This window comes from Telopea speciosissima, chromosome 2, assembly GCF_018873765.1.
Source record: "Telopea speciosissima isolate NSW1024214 ecotype Mountain lineage chromosome 2, Tspe_v1, whole genome shotgun sequence".
NCBI lineage: Eukaryota > Viridiplantae > Streptophyta > Magnoliopsida > Proteales > Proteaceae > Telopea > Telopea speciosissima.
The window spans coordinates 57,763,929-57,791,897 of record NC_057917.1 but is presented as its reverse complement, the minus strand read 5'-3'; the positions used below and the strand labels follow the sequence as shown (position 1 = coordinate 57,791,897).

Below are 27,969 nucleotides of genomic sequence, written 5' to 3'. Positions count from 1 at the left end.
CCTTGACCACTATGGGAAGAAGTCTATATGGAGATTCCTTTTGGTTTTTCTACCACAAGGCCATCAATTTAGTGGATACAGGCAAAGCAAGAAAGTATACCCTTGATCTTTTATCAGAGACCGGGATGTTAGGTTGCAAACCTATAGATACACCTCTTGAGGCTAATGCTCATCTCAAGAGTAAGAATGGAGTGCCGGTTGATAAAGGCCAATATCAGAGATTGGTTAAGAGATTAATCTATCTTTCACATACTCATCCAGACATTGATTACGCAGTAAGCTTGGTCAGCCTATATATGCATGATCCCTATTCTACACATTGAGAGGCTGTGTTTTGGATCATTCGTTATCTGAAATCAGCCTAGGGAAAGGTGTGATTTTTTCTTCCCATGGTCACATGCATGTAGAGGCTTTTACTAATGATGATAAAGCTGGTTCTCCTGATGATCAGCGGTTCACATCTGGTTATTGTACCTTTGTTGGTGGTAACTTTGTTATTTGGCGTAGCAAGAAGCAAGCTGTAGTTGCTCGATCTAGTGTTGAGGTAGAGTTTCGTGTTATGGCCCACGGTATTTGTGAGTTGATGTGGCTTCAGAGTCTTCTCTAGGATTTCAGTGTTGCAATTCACCTCCCTATGATGCTATATTGTGATTGTAAATCAGACATCAGGATAGCTCAGATCCCTGTTCAGCATGATCGGACGAAACATGTAGAGATTGATAGTCATTTTATCAAAGAAAAGTTAGAGCAGGGTATTATTTGTGTTCCTTTTGTTAAGCTGATGTTTTTACTAAGGCTCTTAGTAGTAGGGTGTCTTAGTAGTAGGGTTTTTCATCCAATTGTATGCAAGTTGGTCATGTTTGATATCTATGCACCAATTTGAGGGGGAGTGTTGTAATATGGGTATAAAGGTAGAATTTTCCTAGGGGCAGTATTGTAATTGTACCTATTCTATTCTATTGTAAATAAAGCCTGGGCCTCTGTCAATTGACAAGCCATCACAATATCTTTTAAGTCATATTTGCTGCTTAGGTCATCAATGTGGGCATGGTTTTTGTATGTACGGATGGCATAGAGAATATAACTTAAAGATGTAATCATATAGATATGCTATGCAGAAAGTCATAAAGAGATAGCTATGATGTGCTAAGCCTCATACTGTTGCTAACTTCCCCCACTCCCCACCCAAAAACCCTGACAGATCAAGCTTGCAATTAGCATCACTATGGATCAATACCAAATGCTGCCAATATTCTAAAAGGTGTTTGAGTCAAATTTGATATTTTCTCTCTGGTGCCAAGGAACTGGTTAACCCACGAGGTTAAAACTCTAAATTACAGATCATAAAGCAATATTTAACACCATCCAAAGAGTCAAAGAAACCAAACGGTTAGAATATTTTATCCAAAAAAAAAAAAAACACAAGGGTATACATACCTTTACTGCATCAACAAAGGCTTCCAAATCAGGAGTAAGTTTCCCATTGACTTCAACTATCCACTGTAGAGCGTATAAACCATATCTATGTACTGGACTCCCATGACACCATCTGTAGATAAGATAAACCATCACCATTTTTTCTATCTATGGAGTTCATAGGACAATAAATTCATGTTCTGGAAATATAAAAAAATTATTGTCCTGGCTATACTTGTCTCTGCTTTAAAGAAACATGATACTCATACTTTAACAGTTACTATTCATGAAAAAGAAATTGCAAGCTGGAGAGGTTCAGGCTAATGTCAATGAATTTGAACTGTCATTACATACATTACATATCTAGTCTCTTCTAAAATGCAAGGTAAATGTGCATTATGCAGAAAAGAAAAAAGAATAATTTTAAATGAGTTCAAGAAGATTCATCACATTTTCCCAAGAGAAAAACCACTTACATCTGTCACTGAACTGAGCACTACCCTATTCAAGGCAGATTTATAAACCTTTTTTTTGGGTGGATAGATGAGTCAAATTTATGAACCTTCATCATAGATCAGGCTACTGACGAGTCTATTGCGCAGTTTGGACTCAGCTCAACCAAACCCACAAATCCTAGGGAATAAATACAAAATAATTGAGTCTGGCTCCAGTAGATAATAAACCCAGTTGAAGTTCAAGCTATGCAAATGACTGAATGAGGCATGACTGGCTTGTTGATGGTATTGATTGTGCATCCTTCTAATAAACAAAATTCTGTTCCATCATTGCTTCCATTGTAATGATTGGCTGTTAAGTCTTCGTTAAATTATTAGTACATGAGATCTGAAAAAGGAAGAAAGATTCTCACCTTGCCACATACACACCATGCCCCTCCTCAGGAAGAAACCCTAGTGCACGCACTGGTGAGTGTGGATCTTGAATAATACATCCACACCAATTCACCATTCTTGTAGTACCGTTGCCATCCCTGATATCTGTTCCGACAACAAGTTGGATTTCTCTTCCCTGCCAGAGCATGCAACAAAAAGAAAATGAAGGATAATTCCATGAACAGTACTTGCTGCTCTCTAATGCATAAGGAGCACATCAAGAGAACTAGGAAAGCTCCAGTACATATCAAGAGGGTTACAGGGGAAGAAAATCCTTTTCCCCCCTTTATATCGCAGGGATGTGTTGGGAGAAGGGGGGGGGGGGAAGGAACTACTTTGCTGTACCTGCCGAAAAATAGTCATATTAAGTCCCCCTTCATTGTCACTATATTTATCAAACTCTTCACAAGCACATTCTATGTCACGGAAGCATGTTATAGGCTCTTTGTTGATTGCTAGAAGCATGTCACTTTGTTCTAGCACTTGCTCAGCTTTTGATCCAGCCAAGCAACCTTTAACACGTAAAACTTGACGCCTTATTGGATCTTTCTTGACTAGAGCCTGCGAAAGATTACTTGTTAATGAATACTTAAGACAATTAGTCACAACAATGATGGAAACAAATAAACTCATAAAAAACAACATTACATCAATATAATGTCACAAAAGTTCTTTCAGGAAGCAAGGTACTTTAAAATTCTCAAGCACCCAAATTGTTTTTAGGGTCTCTGTGGGGGGGGGGGGGGAGGCCACGCGCAGACAGTGGGGGACGAAATGACCTCCCCGCCCCTGAGATGCCAGCGTGCACGCTCTCATTGGCTGCCGCACGCGCGTGGCCCCTGCGCTCCCCCACAGAGAACGCTCTCCCTTGTTTTTAATATAACCATCATATGTGAGCGGTTAAAGAGCATAAAAATTGGAGGTGGGGAGCAACTCTGACCATGTGTAACTATCATGTAATAGATTAAAAGTATATGCACTAATATACATTGCTCTAAGTGGTGGCACATTGCAGTTTGCTGAAAACACAAGTAAGTACCCACTATACTATTATTGTTTCGAGATTTTTCAACTCTGCTATCAATCACCATATAGAACAACTTCCAACCAATTTGTTGAGTTGATCAAAAGAATGTCATATTCTTGGTTCAGTATAAAACATCCATCCATGTAAAGATATAGAGAAGCTTGATTGAGGCAGACAAACTGTCGCAAAGAGGAAAGAAGTGTAACAGTTTCCGACCTATAACAACCAACAATAATGAAGTAAAACCAAGAGAGAGGAGAGAAGAAATAGAAAGCAGCAAAGGAGATTGCTACCGATTGGAGAGAATTGTGTTAACTCCAATTGGTAATAAAAGTATGTATTTAAAATGAAAAATATATCAGAATTACACCTAATGTACCACACGTAAGACACTAATAAGTAAGAGTATTACATGAATACCCCTACAAAACAAGCTCTTAACAAGGAGAAAGAAGACAGATTTTGATGGAGAAATATTTTTTGAATTTTTTCTTTTCTTAGCATCCAAACATTGTCTAAATGAAGATGAACCTCCTCTAATGCAATCTCATGAGACTGGACAAATATTTTTTTTCGCAGAAGAGTTTTTCAGTTGCATCAACTTAAATCCCACATCCTCTGTACAAGACCTCAACAGTATGTAGTTACTAATATTCTAACTCAATACTTTATTATACCCTTATCAAATCCATGGAAAGCGAACTCGGCCGAAATAAGTGTCTGTGTCTGTCTGGACAACTATGATTCTCAGTACACTGTGCATACACTAGTAAATTTGGGTAAAAAACCATAAATACCATTTTTTTTTTTTTTTGGTGAAAACAGTTCATGCATTGTGTTTGTCTGGACAACTATGATTCTCAGTACATTGTGCATACACTAGTAAACTTGGGTAAAAAACCACAAGTACCATTTTTTTTTTGGTGAAAACAGTTCATGGATAGTGTTTAGAATGTCAAGAGTAGGCTGTAAACAAAAAATCAGACAAAAAAAAGCATTTCTGAGCCTCGAAACCACCAGCTCGAGTTGGCTGGGAAAAAATCACAGGTTTAGACCATATCTCGGTTTCTGGCTGGTCGAAACCCGAGTTTTAGAACCTTGATCAAATCCTTTTCCGTTCTTTTTATACATGATATATTTTACATATTACTTATCTATAGTGTTTTATGCTTCAAAACTATATTTTGCATATATCCTAAGCATTTCCATATGTTTCTTGACCATTTCCATACGAATCTTAAGCATATTTTACATCTCTCTGATACGATACATTTCTTAAAATAACCCTCCGGTATGATACCCGATACCAATACTTTAAACCTTGTTTGCTTGTCTCTTTTTGTTGCCTTTTGAGCACTGCACAGAGAAGTTACCAGCTTTTTCTAACAAATTTGTTCACCCATGTATATGCAGACCAAAGTGTTCAAAGATTAGATCCCTGTCAACCAGTTCACCCAGCCAACAGGTCAAAGGTTTGTACAGAAATAAAAAATTTCATGGAAAAGAGCAATCCTAAGAGCAGATATGATCAAAGCAACAGATATGAAGAATAAAGCAGGATTACATACATTCATATTTCATGCAGAGATGAGAGAAAGCTTAGACAGGGGGGCGGGGAAGGGTATCCTGGAGAAGAAATCATACTTGGACCCACTCATCACTCAGTCCAAAACTCCGAGCCTTGGATAGCAAAGTTGGGTACAGTTCTGCCTCTAACATTCTAACAAGAGGCATCGGCCTTTTAACACCATTTATCAGCAGCAGTGGTCCCTTGGTACCATTAATGATCTTGTCAAGGACTTGACTGATTGCATAAATTGGAAGACCTCTAACAAATTGATGATCTTCAGATGCATTACAACCATATTTCAGCTGCACAGGGAATGTTAGCGTCAGAACATTACAAACAACAACAACAAACCTGAATGGAAAAGAAATAGACAGGGACAAACTTGAGTGGAAAAGCTCCCCCAAATTGCTTGAACCCTTCCACGCTCATCAGTGAGCACACCAGAAAATGTACTGCCAAAATCTGGAGACAGTAATACAACAGTAAGAGGAGACAACACAAATTACATGAACAGGAAGCTTAATTTACACAACTGGGACATAAATTCCATAAATTCTGGATTACCAGTATCTAGCTCAATGACTTCCATATTGGTTGCTCTGTAACGTGGGCAATCAGCTGAGCCAATATTGAGGGCTGCGGAGGGATTGGTAACAATGGATTTCCTTGATGTAGCTTGCAGGCTTCTACTTAAACCCACAAGATAGACTGAATCTCCTCGACGCAAAGCAGGTTCTGCCATACCAATAAGTATATAAATAAAAATGAAAAAAGAACATTAGAAATTCTTACTACATGAAGGAATCAGTATGGCAGAAAACAAAGCACATCCATCATAAGTACTTTCTAGGTTTAGGGCATGACTTGGACATGTAACCTTAGAATGTATGAAAATCTTAATTGTAGATTTCGATTCATTTTGGCCAACAAATCTGAAATATTTAATTTCAGTGACCAAAAGAAAACACCTGTTTCACTGGATTTTGTTATTTAACGTTACAGTAATTTTGTCCCACGTCAGCCTGTTTCAGTCTTTTCAGTGTATTTCACCTGTTCCATCCGAAATGAATGAGAATCATGTTTTGTTTTCCTGTTGGTTTCCCAAATGAAATATCCCATTTATAACTAACCTTTACCATTTTCACTTTGAAGCCCATTTCAAGGCTTCCCCAATTCCAGACCAATATATTTATGTTAAAAATGACATGTATTCATGATTTTATGTTTTATTTAGTCCAAACCAATCGTTATTTCTGTATAGGGAGTGTTAATGTTTCCTTGTTGACCCACCATGAGAAGCGTATCTGGTTGGCCCTCTTGGAATATGAATATCTGCCACAAGGTGTGTCGGATGGGGGGCCCAAATTTTTTGGACAGGTAGACACCAAGGTTTCATGCCCACATGCCAAGTCTCCATTCAATGGAGCTGGCTAAGTGGCAAAATAAAGCTTTAAAAATCAAAGGATACAGAAGGTCGACAAGAGGATCCATGCCGATACATGGACGGGCGAAAGACGCATGGATGCATGACATACATATGGGATGTTTGTTTGAATTTGAATCTAGAATTTGACACATGGCCAAATTGTAAGGTTTAACACTTTGTAAGTCGTATATGGTGTATTTATGGTTGTAAGTTTTAACATTTTGAGATTTAATAATGTTAAATGATTTTTCTCACATTTGTAAATTGCAATTGCATATTTTAGTTGTTATTTATTTATTTTATATGTTATAGTACTAAATTATGTGTAGCATAGGCTATATTTGAGAAATATACAGCCATGGTACGTCGAACACTGCCAACCTGGGGTACGAAACCAAACTACCATTTTGAGTGTGGTTTTTAACAATCTAAAGGCTCCATGGTGTTTACGGATGCTTTATTAGGGTCTCCATGAAGTTTCAGGCCTAAATAGGGGCCATTTGACCACCAAAATGGTAAAAAGAAACCAACCACCGAAATATGCAGAATTTTGATCGAAATTCGGTGGTACGTCTCAGTGTTATGACTCCTAATCCATCAGTTCGAATAGAGAAAAGGTTAGAATTGTCAATGGGTCTCTTTCTTCCATCTCTGGTAAAGGTAGTGTGCATGTCACATCTACCATACCGCTTGATTCTGTCCTTCATGTTCCAAATTTTACTACTAACCTCCTCTTTGTTAGTCACCTAACAACGTCCTTGAACTGTAGTGATACCTTCTTTCCTTCATATTGCTTGTTTCAGGATCTGTAACGAGGAGAGTCATTAGCAGTGGACGTGAAGAGAAGAGTCTTAATCTGTTTGACTCTACATCAGCCTATCTACAGGGTGTAAAGGAAGAATAATCTATTGTGTGTGGAAGCAGTGAAAGTAGCTCCGTTGCCAATGTCAAGATATGGCATCAACGTTTGGTACACCCATCTTTTGTTGTGATGACATAATTACCACATTTATTTCATGGTATTTCTAGTACCCATTTCTTATGAGTCCTGTCAATTTGCGAAACATTGTAGCTCACTATCCTTCTCATGGTAATAAACCTACTACTCTATTCCATATTGTCCATTCTGATGTATGGGGACTTGATCCCACTACTTCTCTATTCGGATATACTTATTCTGTTACATTTGTTGATGACTGTTCTCGTACTACCTATGTTATCTCTTAATACACAAAAGTGATGTGTGTGCTGCTTTCATGACCTTCTATCATATGGTATCCACTCAGTTTGAAACGAAGGTAAAAATTGTCTGATCTGATAAGAGGGTGAATACATGTTTGGAGGATTGCAAAAATTCTTTAGTGATCATCGCATTATCCATTAGCTTGCTTGTGTTGACAGTTGACACCCCCCAACAAAATGGGGTAGCTGAAAGGAAGAATAGACACTTGCTTGAAATCACTAGGAGTTTATTGTTTAGTATGCATGTCCCTAAAACCTTTCGGATGGAAGCCTTATTAACAACTACCTTTCTCATCAAACGTACTCCTATTCTTGGGTTCTGCTCTCCATTAGAAGTTTTACTCTCACTCATCTGCCTTTCCTATACCTCCAAAAGTGCTTTGGGTGTGTCTGGAACGTTCGTTTGTAAATATGAGTGTAGAAAACTTGACCCCTGAGCCCTCGAATATATTTACTTAGGTTATTCTCCAACTGAAAAAGAATGTCATCCTCCCTCCCACAAAATACTTGTCTCTATGGATGTCTCCTTTGAATCTGTTCCTTTCTTTTCCTCATCTGTGAAACCTCTTCAAGGGGAGAGTCGAAGGGAAGCAAAGATCCAATATTGACCTGTTCCATCCTTCTCTTTTGACATTGGTAAGCCTACAGATGTAGGAGCTATGAAAGAAGTTAGGACTACACGGGAATGTGAGGCAGGGGGAGATGCATTGGATGGAGACTCAAGAAAACTAGAGAACATTGGAGGAACTGAGAGGAAAGAGTTACTTGTAGACAAACAGAGGGAAAAGAAGAGCTGCCAAGAATCCTCTTTTGATCCTCAGCCTAATTCATGTAATATTCCAACCTATTCCTCTGAGTTAGATCTTCCAACTGCTGTGAGAAGGAAAACTGGCTTGTACCAACCCTATAGCCAAGTTTGTATCCTATGACTCTTTCTCTCCTACAGGTTGTGCCTATTCAATTGCCTTATCCTCAATCACCAGTCGTCAAAATGTTGCTGAAACAATGGTTAATCACAAAAAATTGGCAACTATGTGTGAAGAGATGAGGGCTCTTGAAAGGAGAGATACGTGGGAACTTGTAGAAACAGAGGCACCCAGTAGATTGCAAATGGGTATTCTCTCAGTTAAGCATCACTCTGATGACACAATAGATAAGTACAAGGCTAGACTTGTGGCTAAGGGATATAGCCAAGTGTATGGAGTTTATTATCTAGAGACGCTTGCTCCAGTTACAAAGCTAAACTCAATCAGAGTGCTTTTATCCCTAGCAGTGAATCAAGACTAGTATCTATATCAATTTTATGTGAAGAATACTTTTCTTCAAGGTGACCCAGAAGAAGAGGTGTACATGCAAACACCACCTAGTTTCAAGCTCTCCACAATTGCAAGTGTGTAGATTCAAGAAGGCTCTCTATGGTCTAAAACAGCAACCAAAGGCATAATTTGACAGAGACGAGCTATGCTGAAAAATAAGTACATTCAAAGTTAGGCTGATCATACACTGTTCATCAAACATGACGAGCAAAATCACGGTCCTGATTGTCTATGAAGTTGACATTGTTGTGACAGGAAATGAACAAGAGGTGAAGAGACTTAAAAACTTATTTGGCACCACAATTCGAGATCAAAGACCTTGGCACCCTAAAGTACTTCTGGGAATTGAAGTGGCAAGGCAGAGTTTATAATATGATACACCTCAGTATCGGTTGGTATCAATAGAGTACAGACCAATGCATTCCTCTTTTTCTTTTTTTAAATATATTGCATCGAATCGTATCGAATTGCATCGGCCAATACGGGCCGATATGATCAATATACATCGATATCATCAATAAATGGATTCGTGGGTGCATTAATACGTATCGTGTTGGATTGTATGGGCCAGAATACCGTGGGGGTATTCTGGACTTTTTACTTCTTTTATTTTGTGTACAGCCATGTCGGCTATGTTAGGGACAATTTTGTCAATGTATTTTTTGACTTTTTATTATAAATACATAGCTTGGGGTCTGTCTTAGACTATCCAAGCATTCAGCTCTAATTCTGATCCTATTAACATGGTATCAGAGCAGGTTTTGAATTAGGGCTCTCCTCTCCTCCATTCCATGGTTCAAAATATTTTGGCGAAATATCGCTTAATTTCATATATCTCGAGCTTACCGAGATGCGAAATCAGGTCGAAATGAAAAAACATCATATTTCGTCGATATCTCGGATATCGACGATATCTCGATATCTCACGAGATATCGACGAAATATGGTATTTTGGCTTAAAGTGTCACGTGAAGGGGGGCTTTAATACAATATTTCGCAGACTTCGGTCCATATTTCGACCGAGAGCTGCATTTGCTAAGGAATTTCAGTCTTTTGCCTATTCTTCCACTCTTCCAAGCTCTCATCCAACACTCTAGCCATTGTTCAAGCACATTGTTGTCGGATTTTTGCCGGTAAACTCATCAGAGGGTCATCTAAGCTCATCATCCAAGCCTTTTTCCACTATTTAAGGTAAATTCTATTTCTCTAAAACTATTTTTTTGAAAAGACTATGTACAAATTTTGTTGGATGGTGATGATATTAATATATGTTAGACACCGGAGGCCGATCTATAGCCTCACGGTGTCGAAATTGTTTTTCCATTTGTATTTTTTTTTTTTAATTTTTTGGTTTTAAAAATTCATTTTCCTACAATTAAAATAGGAAATAATTAGGGGTAATATGACTTAGATGGTAATGAATTAAATATATGTTAGACACCAATGGCCGATCTACGGCTTCACGGTGTCGGATTTATTTTTCTGCTCTTAAATAATTATTTTAATTTTTGAAAATTAAGAAAAAAAAAATAAAAAAAAAAAACCAGAAATAAATAAAGAAAAATATGAGTTTTAAGTTTAAAAAATAATGAAAAAATATGAAAGTTATTTCTATATGTTTTGAAATGCATTACATGTATATTATGTTTACTAATTTTTGGTTTTGTTGTGTTAGGTCAATACTTATATTAACATTATATATAAAAAATTGGTTTTAATTATGTGAAAAATATAAGGGTTAGGGGAAAAATATTAAATAACTATACAAGTGTATTAATAATCTAAAAGTGTCAATTGAAGTGCATCTACATTAAGTTTTTTAATTATTTGTGTTACTTACATTGTAGTAAACAAGTATCATTATGGCGGATCGTGATAGACAACGTGCGAAGGGCAAGCAAAAGGTGGGGGAAAGTAGTCAATAAAGGGGGGCGGAGGGAACACAAAGAACAGAGGGAACAGGAGAGACCAGCCAGCCAGCATAGGGGTGACATTGCATGGTTACATGGCACTCCCATTGATGGGGATAAGAGAAAATCTATATGTAACTATTGTCACATGCAATTTGTGGGAGGTGGGTCCAGTAGACTTAAACAACATCTGACTGGAGGATCTAAAGATGTTGTAGTTTGTCATATGGTCCCTACTGGGACTGAAGTAGCCAGGGAGATTGGTGATAGTTTGAGGGGAAAGAAGAAGAGGAAGACTAACAAGCAAAGGATAAGAGAACAACTTGAGGATACAGTGAGGAGTTCGATGGGAGGAGGAAGACAATACAATGACTCCTCCTCCTCCTCCTCCTCCTCCTCTGATGATGAGGACATTGCAGTACCTGATGACATACAAACAACAGAGGAGGCTAGGGATTTTAGGCGGACTGTTTCAAGGAGTAGAGTAAGTTTTCAAGATGATCAGCAGAGACAAAGAGTAGGGGGTAGTGGAGGAGCTGGCAGTTCTGGAGGTCCTAGATCTTTGCAGCCTTTTAGAAGATCACAAAGTGTGAGGGCAGCCCCAACACCTCTACTAGTACCAGTACCACCATCAACATCTGATCCTAAATTGCATAAGAAGAAAGGAAGCAGTCAACCTAGAATCAAAGGAGCATGGAAGGGGATGAAGGGATTGGTTAAAGAATCAATAGCTAAGTGGATGCTATACCATACCATCCCAGCAAACACTGCACAAGACCCCCATTATGATACCATGATAGATACCATTGCAGAGGCTGGCCCAGGAATCAAGGGCCCAACCCTATATGAGGTAATGAATGTTTATCTACCTTAACAAAAGAGTGAGATTGATGAGTACATTAGTAAGATGAGGAATACGTGGGAGACATATGGGGTGACTATAATGGCAGATGGATGGACTGGGCCTACAAGAAAGTCCATCATCAATTTCATGGTTTCTTGTGATGGGAGGACAGTGTTCCTCAAATCTATGGATGCATCCAAAGGGATAAAGGATACAAAGTATATTTACAGATTGTTAAAGGAAGTAGTGGAAAAAGATGTGGGTATTGAGAATATTGTCCAGATTGTAACGGATAATGGAAGTAACTTCAAGCTGGCCGGTGAGAAGATGATGAACAATAGTAAGTTGGCTCTTCTGGACTCCTTGTGCAACCCATTGCATTGACTTAATGCTAAAAGATATGGGAAAGTTAAAGTTGGTGAAGATTGTGGTTGAAAGTGCAAGACAAGTCACCAACTTTGTATACAACCACTCCTATGCACTCAATCTATTAAGGGAAAAATGTGGGGGTGACTTGATTAGGCCTGGTATCACAAGATTTGCCACCAACTACATTGCCCTCAAAAGCATTGAGACAAAGAAGGCCGGGCTGAGAAGCATGTTTGCTTCTGAGGAGTGGTTTGAATGGAAGGGTTCCAAGACTGCAAATGGAAGGGAAGCATAAGCAACAATGTCATCTGAGGACTTTTGGACCAAACTAAGCAAAGTGGTGAAAGTTTTGGAGCCAGTAGTTAAAGTTCTACATATTGCTGACTCCGCTCTGAAGGGTCCAACCATGCCAGTCCTATATGCTGCAATAGACTTGATGAAAGATAGTGTCTATAGTGTGGCTCCTCGCAGTAGCAAACACTTCTTAGATATCATAAATGCTCGCTGGGAGAATCAACTTATGCATCCATTGCATAAGGCTGGTGAGTAAATTCGTTTTATGTTTACTAATTCATAGTATTATTATTTACTAATTACCTATGCATTTGACAATACCTCTATTCTATATGTCATATTTCAGCATACTACTTGAACCCTAAGTATCAATATAACAATAGACTTGGGTTGGAAACTCAACTTATTGATGTTGTGAAACAAGTAGTGAAGAAGTTGGAGCCAGATGGTGCACTACAAGCAATTTGCAACAATGAGGTGAGTTCATTTGGAAACTCAACTTATTGATGCTTTCAAATAAGTAGTGAAGAAGTACTTACTAATTTTCCACATGGGTGTAGATCAAGGTATTTAGGGATGCATTGGGAAGTTTTGGAACTGAGGCTGCGATACAAGGGCAGAGCACGTGGTGATGCTGGTAATTCTTTTAAGTTTTAAATTACATATGTATTGAAATTTGAAAGTTGAAACAACATTTGACACGTCTTTTTTGTTGTAAACTTGTAATGCAGCTGAATGGTGGGTGTTGTATGGGGAATCGGCTGAAAACTTAAGAAGAGTAGCAATTAAAGTCCTTGCCCAAACATGTTCTGCATTTGGTTGTGAGAGGAACTGGAATACCTTTGCACTCATCCACTCTAAGAGGGGCAACAGATTGGGGTCTCAACGTTTATCTGACATGGGTGTATGTGCACTACAACTTGAGGCTAAAACTGCAACACATACGCATGGGACATGAGGGACAGAGGGGCACCATTGATCTAGCTGACAGCTTTCAAGTTGACTCAGACGATGAGGACCCTATTATGGATTGGGTGAGGGATAGAGGTGAGCTAGTGTTGGATGAGGAGGGAGGTAGGCCCGACCCCATGATAGCTTCTGAGATTGGTGCTGATGTAGACGAGTATATGGCTGACGAGGGTCAGATACATGTAAGGGAAGCCTCACCCATACCATTCCAGCCCACTGGTGGCAATGTTGCTGATGATGAAGACTGGTCTAAGTCCTCAAATGATGATGATGGTGATGGTGATGCTGGTGGTGGTAATGCTGGTAGTGGTGATGTTGGTGGTGGTGATGCTGGTGAAGAATTTGACTGCATGCGAGAGCGTTATGTGGTAGGCCAGGAGGCCCAGGATACGGCACCTGTAGAGCCACTCCGATTCACTGGAGAGACAGTTTGATCATGCCACACAAGATACGGACCACGGAGCACGTGCCCCCGCACCCCCACCCTCAAGAGGCCCCCTACATACATACAACAGGAAGCGCAGGGGTCGACAAACACAATTGCAACCTGATCACATGGACATTGATAACTTATCTAGCTCTGTTGGTGGTTTGAGTATGGGTGATAGGGAGGGAGGACCGACTAGACATTGGCGTGCCCCATCTTTTGACGCACATACCACTTCATTGGCATCGGATTATGGTGCATCACAACCTTATGGTGGATATGGATATGGATCATCATCATATGGGCAGAGTGGGGTAGGGGACTATAACTACCAGTCCCAGTCCCAGGGACATACTGGATCATCTTTTGTAGATAACATCTTTGCATACCCTAGCGGACCTAGCTACCAACCTCACTAGCCATACATGCAGCCAATGCCATCGCCTCTTGCGCGCGCCAACATCATATCACATGGATCATGGATCATAGGTTTACCTACGATATGTTGATGATTCCATTTACGTGACACTTGTGGATGACTACACTCGTTTCTTCTCCGATTCTATCTTGTGGTCTACATATGTCCTTCAAACAGAGCAATGGACGTCGACTCCGAGGCATGAGTGGGATTGATCCAGGGAGGCACAAGAACTACTATTAGCATTTAGCACTTGTAATTTGTAACTTAAGTTGTGATTTCATTGATCTATGAACTTGTGAGTTGTGACTTGCGAGTTGCGAGTCTTGTGACTTACTGACTTTGACACTTAGTGTATTGCCTTTAAGGCTTTAAGCGAGTTATTGAATATTATGGAGTTTATGAGAATCATGGTACTCATTAATGTGTATTGGCTTTAACTTGATATGTGATGAAGTTAAATACTATTATTAAATATTAATTGCCTAATCTATGTGTATTTAACTATTTATACATTAGGGTCGGCGACCGTATGTCAATCAAGGGTGCAAGCCTAAAACATCAATTTGAATTCACATTTTTACAATTTTATGGTTTAAATGTGTCTATTAAGCTTAAATAAGGCTGTCCATGAAGTTTCAGACCTAGATATGGCCAAATACCCCCCGAGATGGACCCCCGAAATATTGCAGAAAAAATGCAATATTTCGGTCATATTTCGCGATATTTCGGGTATCTCGGATATCTCGGTAGGCCCGAGATACCGAGATATCGCGAAATATTAAACCTTGCTCCATTCTCGATCTCACTTTCCTCTCCTTTTTTTCTATTTTGTTCCTTATTATTTCATAGGGCCGCACTGATGAGGTTATCCATAGATCCAGTTGCTGCCCTCCATCACCTCATTCCATGCTATAACAATTTTGATCGATAAGGGCTTGCTCTTTGCATGCGAAAGTTGAAGACTTCATATTTTAGATTGATTCAAACTCCATTACAAGGAATCTCTCCACCTTTTTGAAGATCAAGACCAGTGGCAGTTTATTAGCCAAGCTTCTATCTCCAGCCAACAATTCTGAAGACCTCCACCTCGATCGAGTTTTTTTCACGTTTTCCCATAACCCTGCAAATATTGATCTTGGGGATACTGCTTTCTGTTGGTGCTGATTTATGAAAGGGTGATTCAGCAGTCCTATAGGCCCAATCGATCCCAATTTCAGCTTCATCAAGTGTTTTTTTGACAGCCTTTTTCCCCAAGTCGATCTCAACACCATCAGGTTTTCTCAAAACCCTGAAAAAATCGATCTCAGGGATTTACATGTCTGTTGCTGCTGATTTTTGGAGGCACATCTGATTATCTTTCAAAGAGTCTCTCCTCCTCTTTCTGGACATTATATTGGAGTATTTAGTGGGTTTCTCATCACCAAAGTCCCTCTCTGCGATTTGGACTTCTTTGCTGCAATTATGGGTGACTCTACTACTTCCACTGCTACTTCTGATCATGATGGCCAAGGCAAAACAGAATATCACACTTTTCCTCCTAATCCCATCAAACTAGATGGCTCAAACTACCTACTGTGGTCTCGGTCTGCCTCCTTTGCCATTGCTGGCCGTGGCCTTACTGGCCATATTGATGGCACCACTGTTATGCCGGCTGAACCTGGTCCTTTTCAAACTAGGTGGCTTGCCAACAATGGGGTTCTCATGTCATACCTGATTGGTTCCATGACTTCAGACCTTGCACATGGGTTTCTTCTCCTTGATACAGCTTTTCAGATTTGGTCTGCTTGCAAGGAAACATACGGGCAGCTTGGCAATGATGCCCAAGTTTATGAACTTAAGAAGAAACTCCTTCATACTACTCAGGGAGAATTATCAGTCTCTATATACTATGCTACTCTGCGCAGCCTCTGGCAACAATTGGACCACTTTTCTGATTTCCACCCTACTATAGCTGCTGACATTGCTGCCTATAAGAAACATGCGGACAAGATCAGGGTCTATGACTTCTTGGCAGGGTTGAATGTGGAGTATGACCAGATTCGTGTTCAAGTGTTGGGCCATTCTCCTTTTCCCACACTTGAATAGTCCTATGCCTTAGTCTCCTCTGAGGAAAACTGTAGGGCTGCTATGCTACACCCTCCTTTTACTGAAAGATCAGCCCTACAGATTGCTGCCCTTGCTCCTACTACACCTGTTGGAAATCTCTCTCTTGGTAATTCTACTCCAGGAACTGTTACTTGTGAGCACTGTCACAAACCTTACCACACCAAAGACAAATGTTGGAAACTTCATGAGAAACCTTTGACTTTGAAGCTAAACAGGCTGCTAAGGAGAAGACAAAAAACAAGACAAATCACTCTGAATCTGTTACTACAGCCTCTGCTACTAATTTTGGTCTATTCCAGGATGATCTACAGGCATTCCTATGTGTGCTAAGGTCTTCCGCTGCTGTTGCCTCTACTACATCCGCTACTGCCAATTCTTCTGCTCCTTCAGGTTCAAACTTTGTCAGGTGAGGTATTTCATTTGGTGGTCATTGTGCTTCAGTAGCTTCCCATCCTTGGATCATAGATTCTGAAGCTACATATCACATGACTGGTTCCTCTAGCCTTCTCCATCGCTATTCTCCCACTTCTGGCAAAGACAAAGTCAAGGTAGCTGATGGTTCCCGTTGCTCCATCTCTGGCAAGGGAATCATTAACTGCACTTCCTCTCTTACTTTGTCTTCTATTTTATACATTCCTAATTTTGCTACTAACCTCCTTTCTATTAGTAGTCTTACTCGTGATCATAATTGCAAAGTAACTTTTTTTCCTTCCCACTGTGTTTTTCATGATTTGGTGACCAGGAAAGATGATTGGATGTGGTAAATTGCAAGGTGGATTGTACCTACTTGATGATGGTTGTCTTTCTCAACCAACAGCACCTCCTCCACTCTACCAGAACTCCTTCGTCTCTTCGGACTTTACCAATGGCACTCTAGATTAGGTCACCCCCATTAGGCACATTATCCTATTTATTTCTTGCTTTAGTAAAAGGTTGTTATAAACCTGATTTTTTTTGTGAGGCTTGTGTTCTGGCCAAACAGACACGTTCAACTTATTCTATTTCAAATAAAAGGAGTTCTTCATGTTTTCATTTGGTGCATTCTGATGTTTGGGGCCCTAGACGTAAAACTTCTCTTTCTGGTCATCGTTGGTTTGTTTCTTTTATTGATTGTCACTCTAGGAACACATGGGTATATCTTTTTTTTTTTTTTTGTTGGATACACATGGGTATATCTTATGCACACAAAAATCAGGTTTTTTCATGTTTTCAGCATTTTCATAAAATGGTCCAAACTCAGTTCCAAACTACTCTCAAAATTTTGTGAAGTGATAATAGAACCGAGTATAAAGAATCTCAATTTCAAAAATACATGGCTGATCATGGCATTATTCACCAAATTAGTTGTGTGGATACCCCAACCCAGAATGGTGTGGCTGAAAGGAAAAACTGCCACTTATTAGAAGTGGCCAAAGCTTTGATGTTTGCTCGTCATATTCCCTCCCAATATTAGGGGGATGCTGTTCTCACTGCAGCCTATCTTATTAATAGGTTGCCTTCTCGAGTTCTTGACTCCCGTAGTCTGGCTGTAAATTTTACTTGGGGATTCCTCCTTTATGGTTTCCCCCAAAGTGTTTGGTTGTGTGTGTTATGCTAGAGATAATAAATCTCCTGGCAAACTTGAACCTCGGGGGTTACGGTGTATTTTTTTGGGTTATTCTTCAACCCAGAAAGGTTATAAGTGTTACCATCCCCCTTACCATCGTACTTTGGTCAGTATGGATGTTATTTTTCATGAGAGCCTTTCATATTATTCTTCACCACCTCTTCAGGGGGAGAGTTCTAGTGAAGATGTGTTGACCTTTGAGGGTCCTCCTCTTTTATCCCCTTTGACAGCTGCCCAACCTCCCTTGGCTGCTGTCCACCCCCCTTTGATTGCTGCCCAGCCTCCTTTGGCTGCTACCCAGCCCCCTTTGGCTGCTACCCAGCCCCCTTTGGCTGCTGCCCCTTCATCCGAGGGGAATTCTTTACAGGGGGAGACCATGGAAATTAGTAGTGGTGATGTACCTATTCAAGGGGAGCTGACTCTAGTCCAGAGAACCATTGGTGAATTCCAAAAGAGAATACACAACTCCAAAATTATCATCTATCAAAAAGGATGTTCCAAAAAAGGGCAGCTTCAATCCACTGTAGCACCAATACCCATCCAGTTGCCTACTCAAGATCCAGATCCTTCTCCTCCTGGTAAAACCTCTTCTTCCGACCTACCTATTGCTCATCGCAAAGGTACTAGGACTTGTACTCAGCATCCCATATCTCGGTTTATTTCTTATAGTTCTCTTTCTCCTTCTTTCCGTGCATCTGTCTCTCCCTTTCTTCTGTTTCCATTCCTAAAAATTGGCAGGAAGCATCTACAGATGGAAAGTGGAAGGCAACAATGTTGAAAGAAATGAGAGCATTGAAAAAAAATAATACGTGGGATCTTGTGGCTCTTCCTTCAGGGGAAAAGCTAGTGGGATGTAAATGGGTGTTTGTGGTCAAACAGAAGGCAGATGAAACAGTGGATCGACACAAAGCACGTCTGGTTGCAAAGGGCTTTACTCAGACATATGGAGTTGACTACTAGGAGACCTTCGCACCAGTAGCAAAACTCAACACTGTAAGAGTATTGTTATCTTGTGCAGTGAATCTTGGATGGGATCTTCAGCAGTTGGATGTGAAGAATGCCTTCCCCCATGGAGAACTAGAGGAAGAGGTGTATATGAACATTCCACCGGGTTTCTCTGATGGTACCACCAGGAACAAGGTTTGTAAATTGAAGCGTGCTCTCTATGGGTTGAAGCAGTCACCTAGAGCTTGGTTTGGTAGATTGCACAAGGCTATGGTTTCTGTGGGATACAAGCAAAGCAATGTTGATCATACCTTGTTCATCAAACGAGTTGGTGATAAGGTAACCCTAACCATCCTCATAGGCTATGTTGATGATATTGTAGTGACCGGAAATGATGGTGATGAGATCAACAAATTGAAGCTCTTCCTTGGCCATGAGTTTGAAATAAAGGATATGGGAACTCTACAATATTTTCTAGGGATAGGGGTTACTCGATCTTCAAAGGGCATCTTTCTCTCTCAAAGAAAATATATCCTAGATCTATTGTCTGAGACTGGGCTGTTAGGGTGTCATCCTTTAGATACTCCCATGGAGGCTACTATAAGACTCAAGGAGAAAGACAGTGAACCTATTGACAAAGGTCGTTATCAACGATTGGTGGGCAAACTGATCTACCTCTCCCATACACGACCAGGCATAGCCATTGCCGTGAGTTTGGTAAGCCAGTTTATGCATGATACTTATTCCTCTAGGCAGTTCTTCGCATTTTGAGATATTTGAAGTCTGCTCCAGGAAAAGGAATACTTTTATCTCCCAATGGTCATGTAAAAGTTGAAGCTTATATTGATGCCGATTGGGCTGGCTCTACTGACAGAAAATCCATTTCTGGATATTGTTCTTTTGTGGGTGGAAACTTTGTCACATGGTGTAGCAAGAAGCAGAATGTTGTGGCAAGATCCAGTGCTAAAGCAGAGATCCGTGCGATGGCACAAGGAATCTGTTAACTTTTGTGACTTAGAGGATTGTTGCAGGATATTGGTGGTGTTGTCCATCTTCCCATGATGCTATATTGTGATAATAAAGCGGCTATTAACATTGCTCATAACCTTGCCAGCATGATTGCACTAAGCATTTGGAGGTTGACCAACATTTCATCAAGGAGAAGCTCGAAGCCGGACTCATCTGTGTTCCCTTTGTGAAGTCTACTAATCAGTTAGCCGATGTTTTCACTAAGGGGCTAAGTGGCAAAGTATTTCATCCTATTTTAGTCAACTTGAGGGGGGGAGTGTTAGATTATATGGGCCAGAATACAATGGGGGTATTCTGGACTTTTTACTTCTTTTATTTTGTGTACAGCCATGTCGGCTATGTTAGGGACAATTCTGTCCATGTATTTTTTTACTCTATTATAAATATATAGCTTGGGGTCTGTCTTAGACTATCCAAGCATTCAGCTCTAATTCTGATCTTGTTAACATATTGATATGTATTGGCCAATACGGCTCAATACATCTTGATACCATCGATATGGTCAATACATTCCATCGTAGTTATCAAGGTGGCAAGGCAACCATGGCGTTTTAGAGGGGTCAAAATCAAGGAAGCATCGCCAAGGCGGCAAGGCGACCGCCTAGGCAACGCCTTGATAACTATGCATTCTATAAAAAAACCCTTTTCAGTCACAAACCCGATGCAATAGCAGTTCTAGCGGAAAAATGTAGGAAAACTCTCAACCGAGAGTTTGAGCATTTAATCTTGGTTTTTCACAATTTTGGAGTTGGGGCTTCTAATCAACACTAAAACAAATCAAGGAGTGCTACAACAACATCCTTTGTATCATCCAACACTCTTCATGGCTATAGACTATTACAACATGTAAGAAACCTCATCATTATAACAATTTCAATTTAATGCCCTTGTCTGGTTATACATTATTTTCCATTTTAGTGTTTATGCATGGTACTTGTTATAAATAGCTTATTTATATTGTTTTTTGTTCCAAAAGTGCATTTCAATGTGTATTTTGACCATTTCCAAGCATATCTATAGTGTTTGCTACATATATCCAATACGATACGATACATCTCTTAAAATCACTCAACCGATATGATACATGATACCGATACTTTAAACCTTGGTGGCAAGATCCAAGAAAGGAATTCACATCTGTTAGAAAAAAAATGTGTTCTGGAATTTGTTAAAGGAGACAAGAATGTTAGATAGTAAACCTGCTGACTCTCCAATTGATCAGAATCACAAGTGTTAGGGGAAGATGAGGGCCTTCCTCGAATTGATGTAGGGAGGTATCAAAGACTTGTGGGGAAATTGATTTATCTCTTTCTCACGCATCCTGACATTGCATATGCAGTTGGTGTGGTTAGAAAGTTTAAGCATGCTCCCAAAACAGGACATATAAAACCAGTGTTCTGTATCCTCAAACATCTGAAGTCCAATCCTGGAAAAGGGGTTGTTCACCAAACATAGCCACTGGAGGATTGAAGCTTACACTGATGCAGATTGGGTTGGGTCTATGAGTGATAGAAGATCTACATCAGGATACTGCACAATTGTGGTTGAGAACTTAGTCATTTGGAAAGTTAAAAGCATTCAGTGGTGACAAGACCAAGTGTTGACGGTAAGTTAAGGGCCATGGCACATGGAGTTTGTGAGCTTCTGTGGTTGAATCGACTAGTACAAGAGCTGGGATTTACGATTGATGGCTCTATGAGACTATACTGTGACTCTGTGAGAACAAAGCTGCTATAAGTATAGCTCATAATTCAGTTCAACATGACCATACAAAACACAATCACAATTGACCGCCACTTCATAAAGGAGAAGATGGACTCCGGCTGTATCTATATTTCATTTGTAAAGACTGGGGATCAACTAGCAGATGTGCTAACAAAAGGAATCAATTCTGAATCATTTCATACTCTTTTAGGCAAGCTAGGCATGCAAGACATATATTCCCCAGCTTGAGGGGGAGTGTTCAAATGGTTATTTTTAAGCAGGTGAAATTTTGCTAATTTTGACATGTTAGAGACGAAACAGGAGGTGAAACGAAATAAGCACTGTTTCGCCAAAATTTTGCTCATTTCGTCAAAATTCTGGTCTAAAAAATGCACTGTTTCGTCAAAATCTCGGTAATTTGGTTTCGGTATTTTGCTCATTTTAGCCGTTTGCCCCATGAAAATGGCCAAGCTCATGGGTAAATATACATTGTTTTAGCAAAAATTTGCCGAAATTTCTGTATTTCGCTCATCTTGGTCTGACAGAAACAGCGAAACGAAACAAAACGAGATTTCGAACCATGTTTGTAAGGGTGTGTAAGGGTACATATGCAATTGCATTTATGAGGGTCTTATGGGAGAATATATTTGTGAGTGAGGGCATTTTGGGGACATTAGTTTAATTCTATTAATAACGTTATGGAGAAGGAATTGATTGCATCACTTCTATTCTCCCGCAACTTCTTTTTCCTTCTTTCTTGTCTCACTCTCGTGACCTGCAGCCTGCTACGAACCAAACCAGCAAGAACTGAAATATTAAACTGATCGATGAGAGGTGTATGCAGTCTAATGAATGATTCAAATTTGTAACAGCAAAGGAAATTAGCAACAAACAATAGAAGATTGCCGCAGGCCTCAACAGAAAAACTACTCAGTACCTCAACCAACAAGGAAGAAGAAAAGAACAAAAGGATATAAAATAGAAAGAAGAATCAAGGAAGAAGATAGACATGTTAGGCCTCTCACCTAACTGTGGAGAAAGAATCTCACCCATGTTTCCCTACTACATCGCACAATAGAGCAGTTTTGAATCCATTAAAACCATGCTCCGTCTCTCATAGAACTCACAAGCTAAAGGCTAAATTCTCTCTCAAAACAATGGTAGCGGGTATGATCCCCCACTCTTCCTTTATAACTTCAATGAAATAAACAAAATAGGAAACTTCTATGTATGGTACAGAGAATCCCTTACAACTTAGGTCTCTCTTCACAAATCACAATAGAAGCTATTCTAGAACATTACAAAATAGAAACCAACTACTTAATCCAGTATATGACTTAAATCCCTAATATTTGGGCTTATAGAATTGGCCCATTACAATAATATACCCAAAAAATATAAAGCCTGTTGTAATATAGGTACAGGGGTAGAATTATTTTAGTCCTGTACACATTCAATGTACTCTACGGATAGAGGAATACAAAGAGTTGAACATAGTAAAATAAGAAATTGAAAGATTTCATTGAAATTGTTTGTTTGGAAATTTCCCGAAAATAAAGACCCTATGAAGCTAAACTGTTCCCTAGGATTGGCTTTGGGCCTTTCCTGCGCAGCTAAGGAGGAGGGCGAAGGAGGTCTCCTTCCGGGGGGCCCGAGCCATCGGTGAGATACCACTATGGAAGAGCTAGAATTCTAACCTTGTGTCAGGACCTACGGGCCAAGGGACAGTATTATAAATAAAGTTGGCCTATGTCCCATTCGACACAAGTCATATTCTTCAAACCAGCATGGTATCAAAGCAGAAATTCTGATCTGAAAACCAACCGCAGCTCCTCCCTTTCTCGATTTTCGCAACTCCACCACCCACAGCCGAGTCCCCCTCTCTTCTCGGTTTGCATCTCCCACCACCATAATCCTCCTAACTGCTCTTGGTGGGTCTCCCCTAGTCCATCAAGAGCCTTCTCTCTCTCTTTTGGCGATGCTTCGCAAGATCTAAACACTTGGGATTTTTTTTCCCATGATTTGAGAGGTTTTATTGATTTGTCCTTCCACAAGTTTTCCTGTACTTTTTTTCGATCTACAGAGCCAACCCTGTATGTCGATTTTTCAAGGCCAATCCCTGCTTTTCCTTCTTCAAGGCTGAATATCGATTTTTAAGGGCCAACCTTGTTACCGATTTTCTCCAGGGACCAGCCCTGCCTTACGTTTTTTGTTTCGAGGTGCCTCCATGTCATTGGTTTATCACAGAGCCATTACTGGTTGTCATCTCCACTCAGGGCCAACCCTACTTCATCGATTTTACAGAGTCCATACCCCAGAAATCTATTTTTTTGCCGACTGATTTTTTCTGTGGTTCTCTCTTGCGCCTTGCACCATGCCTGGATCCTCGGAATTTCTACTGCCTCCACTGGGACTGAAGCATTGATTCAGGGGAATTTTACTTCTTTCCCGCCTTGTTCAGTCAAAAGCTTGACGATAGCAGTTATCTGATGTGGTCGCGCTCTTGCTCTATCTCTATCAAGTCTCGTGGTCATTACGGGTACCTTACTGGCAATAATGCTAGGCCTACTACTGCAGATACTGTTGTTGATAAATGGGAATGTGAAAACTCTCTCGTTATGGCATTTCTTATCAATTCTATGCAACACTAGATTGCACGTGGTTATCTGTTGTTGAACTCCGCAAGAAGGTTCATGAACTGAAGCAAAAAGAGTTGACTCAGTCACAGTATTATTCTGAGCTACGCTCCCAGTGGCAGGAGTTGGATTTTTATGAGTTTCAGCCCACTACCGCTACTGATGTTGCTGGTTTTAAAAAACGGGAGGATAAAATCAGGGTTTACGACTTCTTGGCAGGCTTGAATGTTGACTATGATCAGCTCCGTGCTCACCTTTTGAGTCCTGACCCCTTCTCTACTCTGGAGCAGGCCTATTCCATGATTCAGCTTGAAGACAGTTGTCATACCACTATGTTACTACCATGGTACTAAATCTCGTTTCGTTTCGGTGTTTCGATCTGACCGAAATTTCCGAGATACCGAAACTTCTACGAAATTTCGTCGAAATATGGTATTTTTCTGTGGGTGTAAAATACCAAAATGACCGAGATTTCCGAAATTTTCGAAACGAGATTACCGAAATTACCGAGATTTCCGAAATTTCAGAAACAAGATGATCGAAATTTCTGAAATATTCGAAATATTGCACGTGACTTTTTCAATATCTCGCGATATATCGTGAGTCCACGATATTTCGTCGATATCTCACGAGATATCGTCGAAATATGGTATTTTTCCATTTCGGATTGGTATCGTATCTCGGACAGCTCGAGATATACGAAATTTGGCGAAATATCGCCGAAATTTCGCGAGATTTTGAACTATGGTTACCACAACCTGTCCCAGCTCCTCCTGAGCAGTCAGCCCTTGTTTCTAGCTCACAGCCCCGTAGTGATACCCCACGGTCTGGCAGCTCCTCTACCAAGGCCCCTGTGAAATGTGAATATTGTACTGAGCATCGTACCAAAGATTACTGCCGGAAACTTCATTGGCATCCTTCTGATGCCTCTGGTCATGGCCGTGGTACAGGTAGAGGTTGTGGCAATTCCAACCAGTCCAACCAGGCCAACAATACTAAGGTCTCTGACAACACACCAACTAGCTCTACACTATTTTCAGCTGAACTCCTTGCCTTTCGCCATCTTTTGACTCAGATGGAGCCCCCTAGACCTGCTTCCGCCACTTCTGCCTCCATTATACTACCGACTCCAACCTTGCCAGTTCAGGTATCACTTCTTGTTGTCATAGTACATCTATCTCCACATCCCTGTGGATTATTGACTTTGGAGCATCAGATCACATGACCGGTTCTTCCAACTTTTTTGTTCAGTACACCCCCTGCTCTGGTAAAGGTAGGGTTCGTTTATCCAATGGGACATATTCCACCATTTTTGCGAAAGGGCCTGTTCGGTGTTCACCTACTTTGTCCCTTTCTTTAGTTCTACATGTTCCCTCTTTTCCTACTAATTTATTGTCCATTAATAGTCTTACTTCCAATCTGAATTGCAAAGATACTTTTTTCCCTTCTCATTGTGGTTTTCAGGATTGGTGACAGTGGCAATGATTGGCTCTGGTAGAGTGTGCAATGGTTTGTATCTGCTTGATGATGGCTCTTCTTTGGTCTCTGGTCAGACTCTTCAAGCATCTTCTGCACCTCCCGTTTCTGAGTTATTGTAGTGGCACCACCGTTTGGGACATCCACCATTAGGGACTTTAGCTAGGATTTTCCTTCTTTTCAACAATGTAATTCGAATAAATATTTTTTGTGAGGCGTGTGTTTTGGCCAAGCAAACTTGAACTCGTTATTTTGTTTCTGATAATAAAAGTACTCTTGTTTCTTTAATTCATTCTGACGTTTGGGTTCCGTCAAACTGTATTTCTGTGACTGGCTTTTACTGGTTTGTAACTTTCATCAACTGCTACTCTCGTACCACTTGGGTATATATGATGCATACCAAGGGGGAGGTTGTTTTCAGCACTTCCATCATATGGTACATACTCAATTTTTGGCTACTGTGAAGATTCTTCAGAGTGACAATGGTCGTGAATACTTCGAGGGATCCTTTCAGTCTTACCTTACTTCTCATGGGATTCTTGATCAAACTAGTTGTGTGAATACTCCTGCTCAAAATGGAGTTGCTGAAGGGAAGAATCGCTATCTGCTTGAGGTTGCTCGCTCTCTCATGTTTGAGATGCACGTTCCTCCCCAATACTGGAGTGGTGCGGTTCTTACTACAACTTTTTTGATCAACCACATACCCTCTCGGGTCCTTGGCTTCCGCTCTCCTCTGGATGTTCTCCAGGGTTCTGCTGCATTTCCAGTTCCTCCAAAATATTTTGGTTGTGTGTGTTATGCTCAAGATCATTATTCCCATGGAAAATTTGACCCTCGTGGTCTTCGGTGTATTTTTTTAGGTTACTCAGCCACTTAGAAGGGCTACCGGTATTATTACCCTCCATCCAGATGTTGGTTTACAACTATGGATGTCATTTTTCATGAGTTTGCTGCCTACTATACTGTGGTACCTCTTCAGGGGGAGCCTTCTTCAGTTGAAGATGTGCCGCTTCGTCCACTGGATGCTCTGCAACCTCCGGTTCCTGTTCAGGGGTAGATTGAGGTTGACATTGTTACTTCGGTTCAGCAGCACATACCAAAGACACGTGTGTATGTTCGCAAACGCTAGCAGAATCAGACCACTACTGCACCCACTCTACCGCGCCAATTGTCACCTCTTGATCCTGATCCAGCTCCCATGGATTCTCATAATGTTCCTCCCATTTCTAACGTAGATGTTGATTCTCTTGTTGATCTCTCTCTTGATCTATCTATTGTAGTTCGCAAAGGTGTTAGGTCTCGTACATTACATCCTACTACTAGGTTGTTATGATAGTACTAAAACTCGCGAAATTTCAGTCGAGATATCGAATATTTCGAGTATCTCGACTTGACCGAAGCGAAACGCAAGTCCGATATGAAATAATGCAATATTTCGAATATTTCGCAAATTTCGATGAAATTTCGGAATTTTCGGTCATCTCGTTTCGGAAATCTCGGTAATTTTGGTAATCTCGTTTCGAAAATTTCGGAAATCTCGGTCATTTTTGGCATTTTACACCCACAAAAAAATACCATATTTCGACGAAATTTCGGTATCTCGGAAATTTCGGTCAAACCGAAACACCAAAACGAACGAGATTTAGTACCATGGTTATGACTCACTTTCTCCCTCCTATTTTAGTTTTGTGTCCTCCTTGTCCTCTGCTTCTATTCCCCATAACTAGTAGGAAGCTATTGCAGACTCACAACGGCATGCAATTATGGTTGAAGAGATGCAGACATTGAGGGAAAATGACACATGAGATTTGGTTTGTCTTCCTCCACAAAAGAAGACAGTTGGTTGCAAGTGGGTATTCACAATCAAGCAGAAGGCTGATGGTACAGTGTATTGTTATAAGGCTAGGCTGGTAGCCAAGGGCTTTACCTAGACCTATGGGATTGATTATCAGGAGATGTTTGCTCCAGTAGCCAAGATGAACACCATCCGTGTTATATTATCCTGTGTGGCTAATTTAGGCTGGGACTTACAACAACTGGATGTGAAAAATGCATTCCTTAATGGGGAACTTGAGGAGGAGGTGTGCATGGACAATCTTCTTGCTTTTACATGCTCAAAAACAGAAGGAAAGGTGTGCAAGTTGAAGCATGCTTTATATGGGCTGAAGCAGTCACCTTGTGCCTGGTTTGGGCGTTTCCACAAATCTATGGTCACTACAGGTTACTCTCAAAGCAATGCAGACCATACTTTGTCCATCAAACGGTCTGGTAAAAAGATGGCAGTTTTGATTGTATACGTTGATGATATTGTCGTCAGTCGTCACTGGTGATGATGTTGAAGATATT

At 40.4% G+C, this 27,969-nt stretch overlaps 1 protein-coding gene and 1 long non-coding RNA gene across 3 annotated transcripts in view; one reads left to right on the top strand and one right to left on the bottom strand.

Moving 5' to 3' along the window:
* LOC122653134 (protease Do-like 7) overlaps nt 1–27,969 on the bottom strand; it is a 137,918-nt gene that overhangs the window by 11,275 nt on the left and 98,674 nt on the right. Inside the window, exons 18-23 of one of the 2 annotated variants that reach the window (XM_043847076.1) lie at nt 5,468–5,638; nt 5,286–5,365; nt 4,978–5,205; nt 2,647–2,867; nt 2,285–2,437; nt 1,438–1,549 (exon numbers count right to left, since the gene is read on the bottom strand). In XM_043847076.1, coding sequence (XP_043703011.1) covers nt 1,438–1,549; nt 2,285–2,437; nt 2,647–2,867; nt 4,978–5,205; nt 5,286–5,365; nt 5,468–5,638 — 965 coding nt within the window. Of the gene's footprint in view, nt 1–1,437; nt 1,550–2,284; nt 2,443–2,646; nt 2,868–4,977; nt 5,206–5,285; nt 5,366–5,467; nt 5,639–27,969 lie in introns of both variants that reach the window. The other variant, XM_043847075.1, reaches the window with a different exon arrangement.
* On the top strand, nt 824–15,959 carry LOC122653136. Its single transcript, XR_006331716.1, has 3 exons — nt 824–911; nt 13,357–13,359; nt 15,947–15,959. It is a non-coding gene; the product is annotated as an uncharacterized LOC122653136 (long non-coding RNA).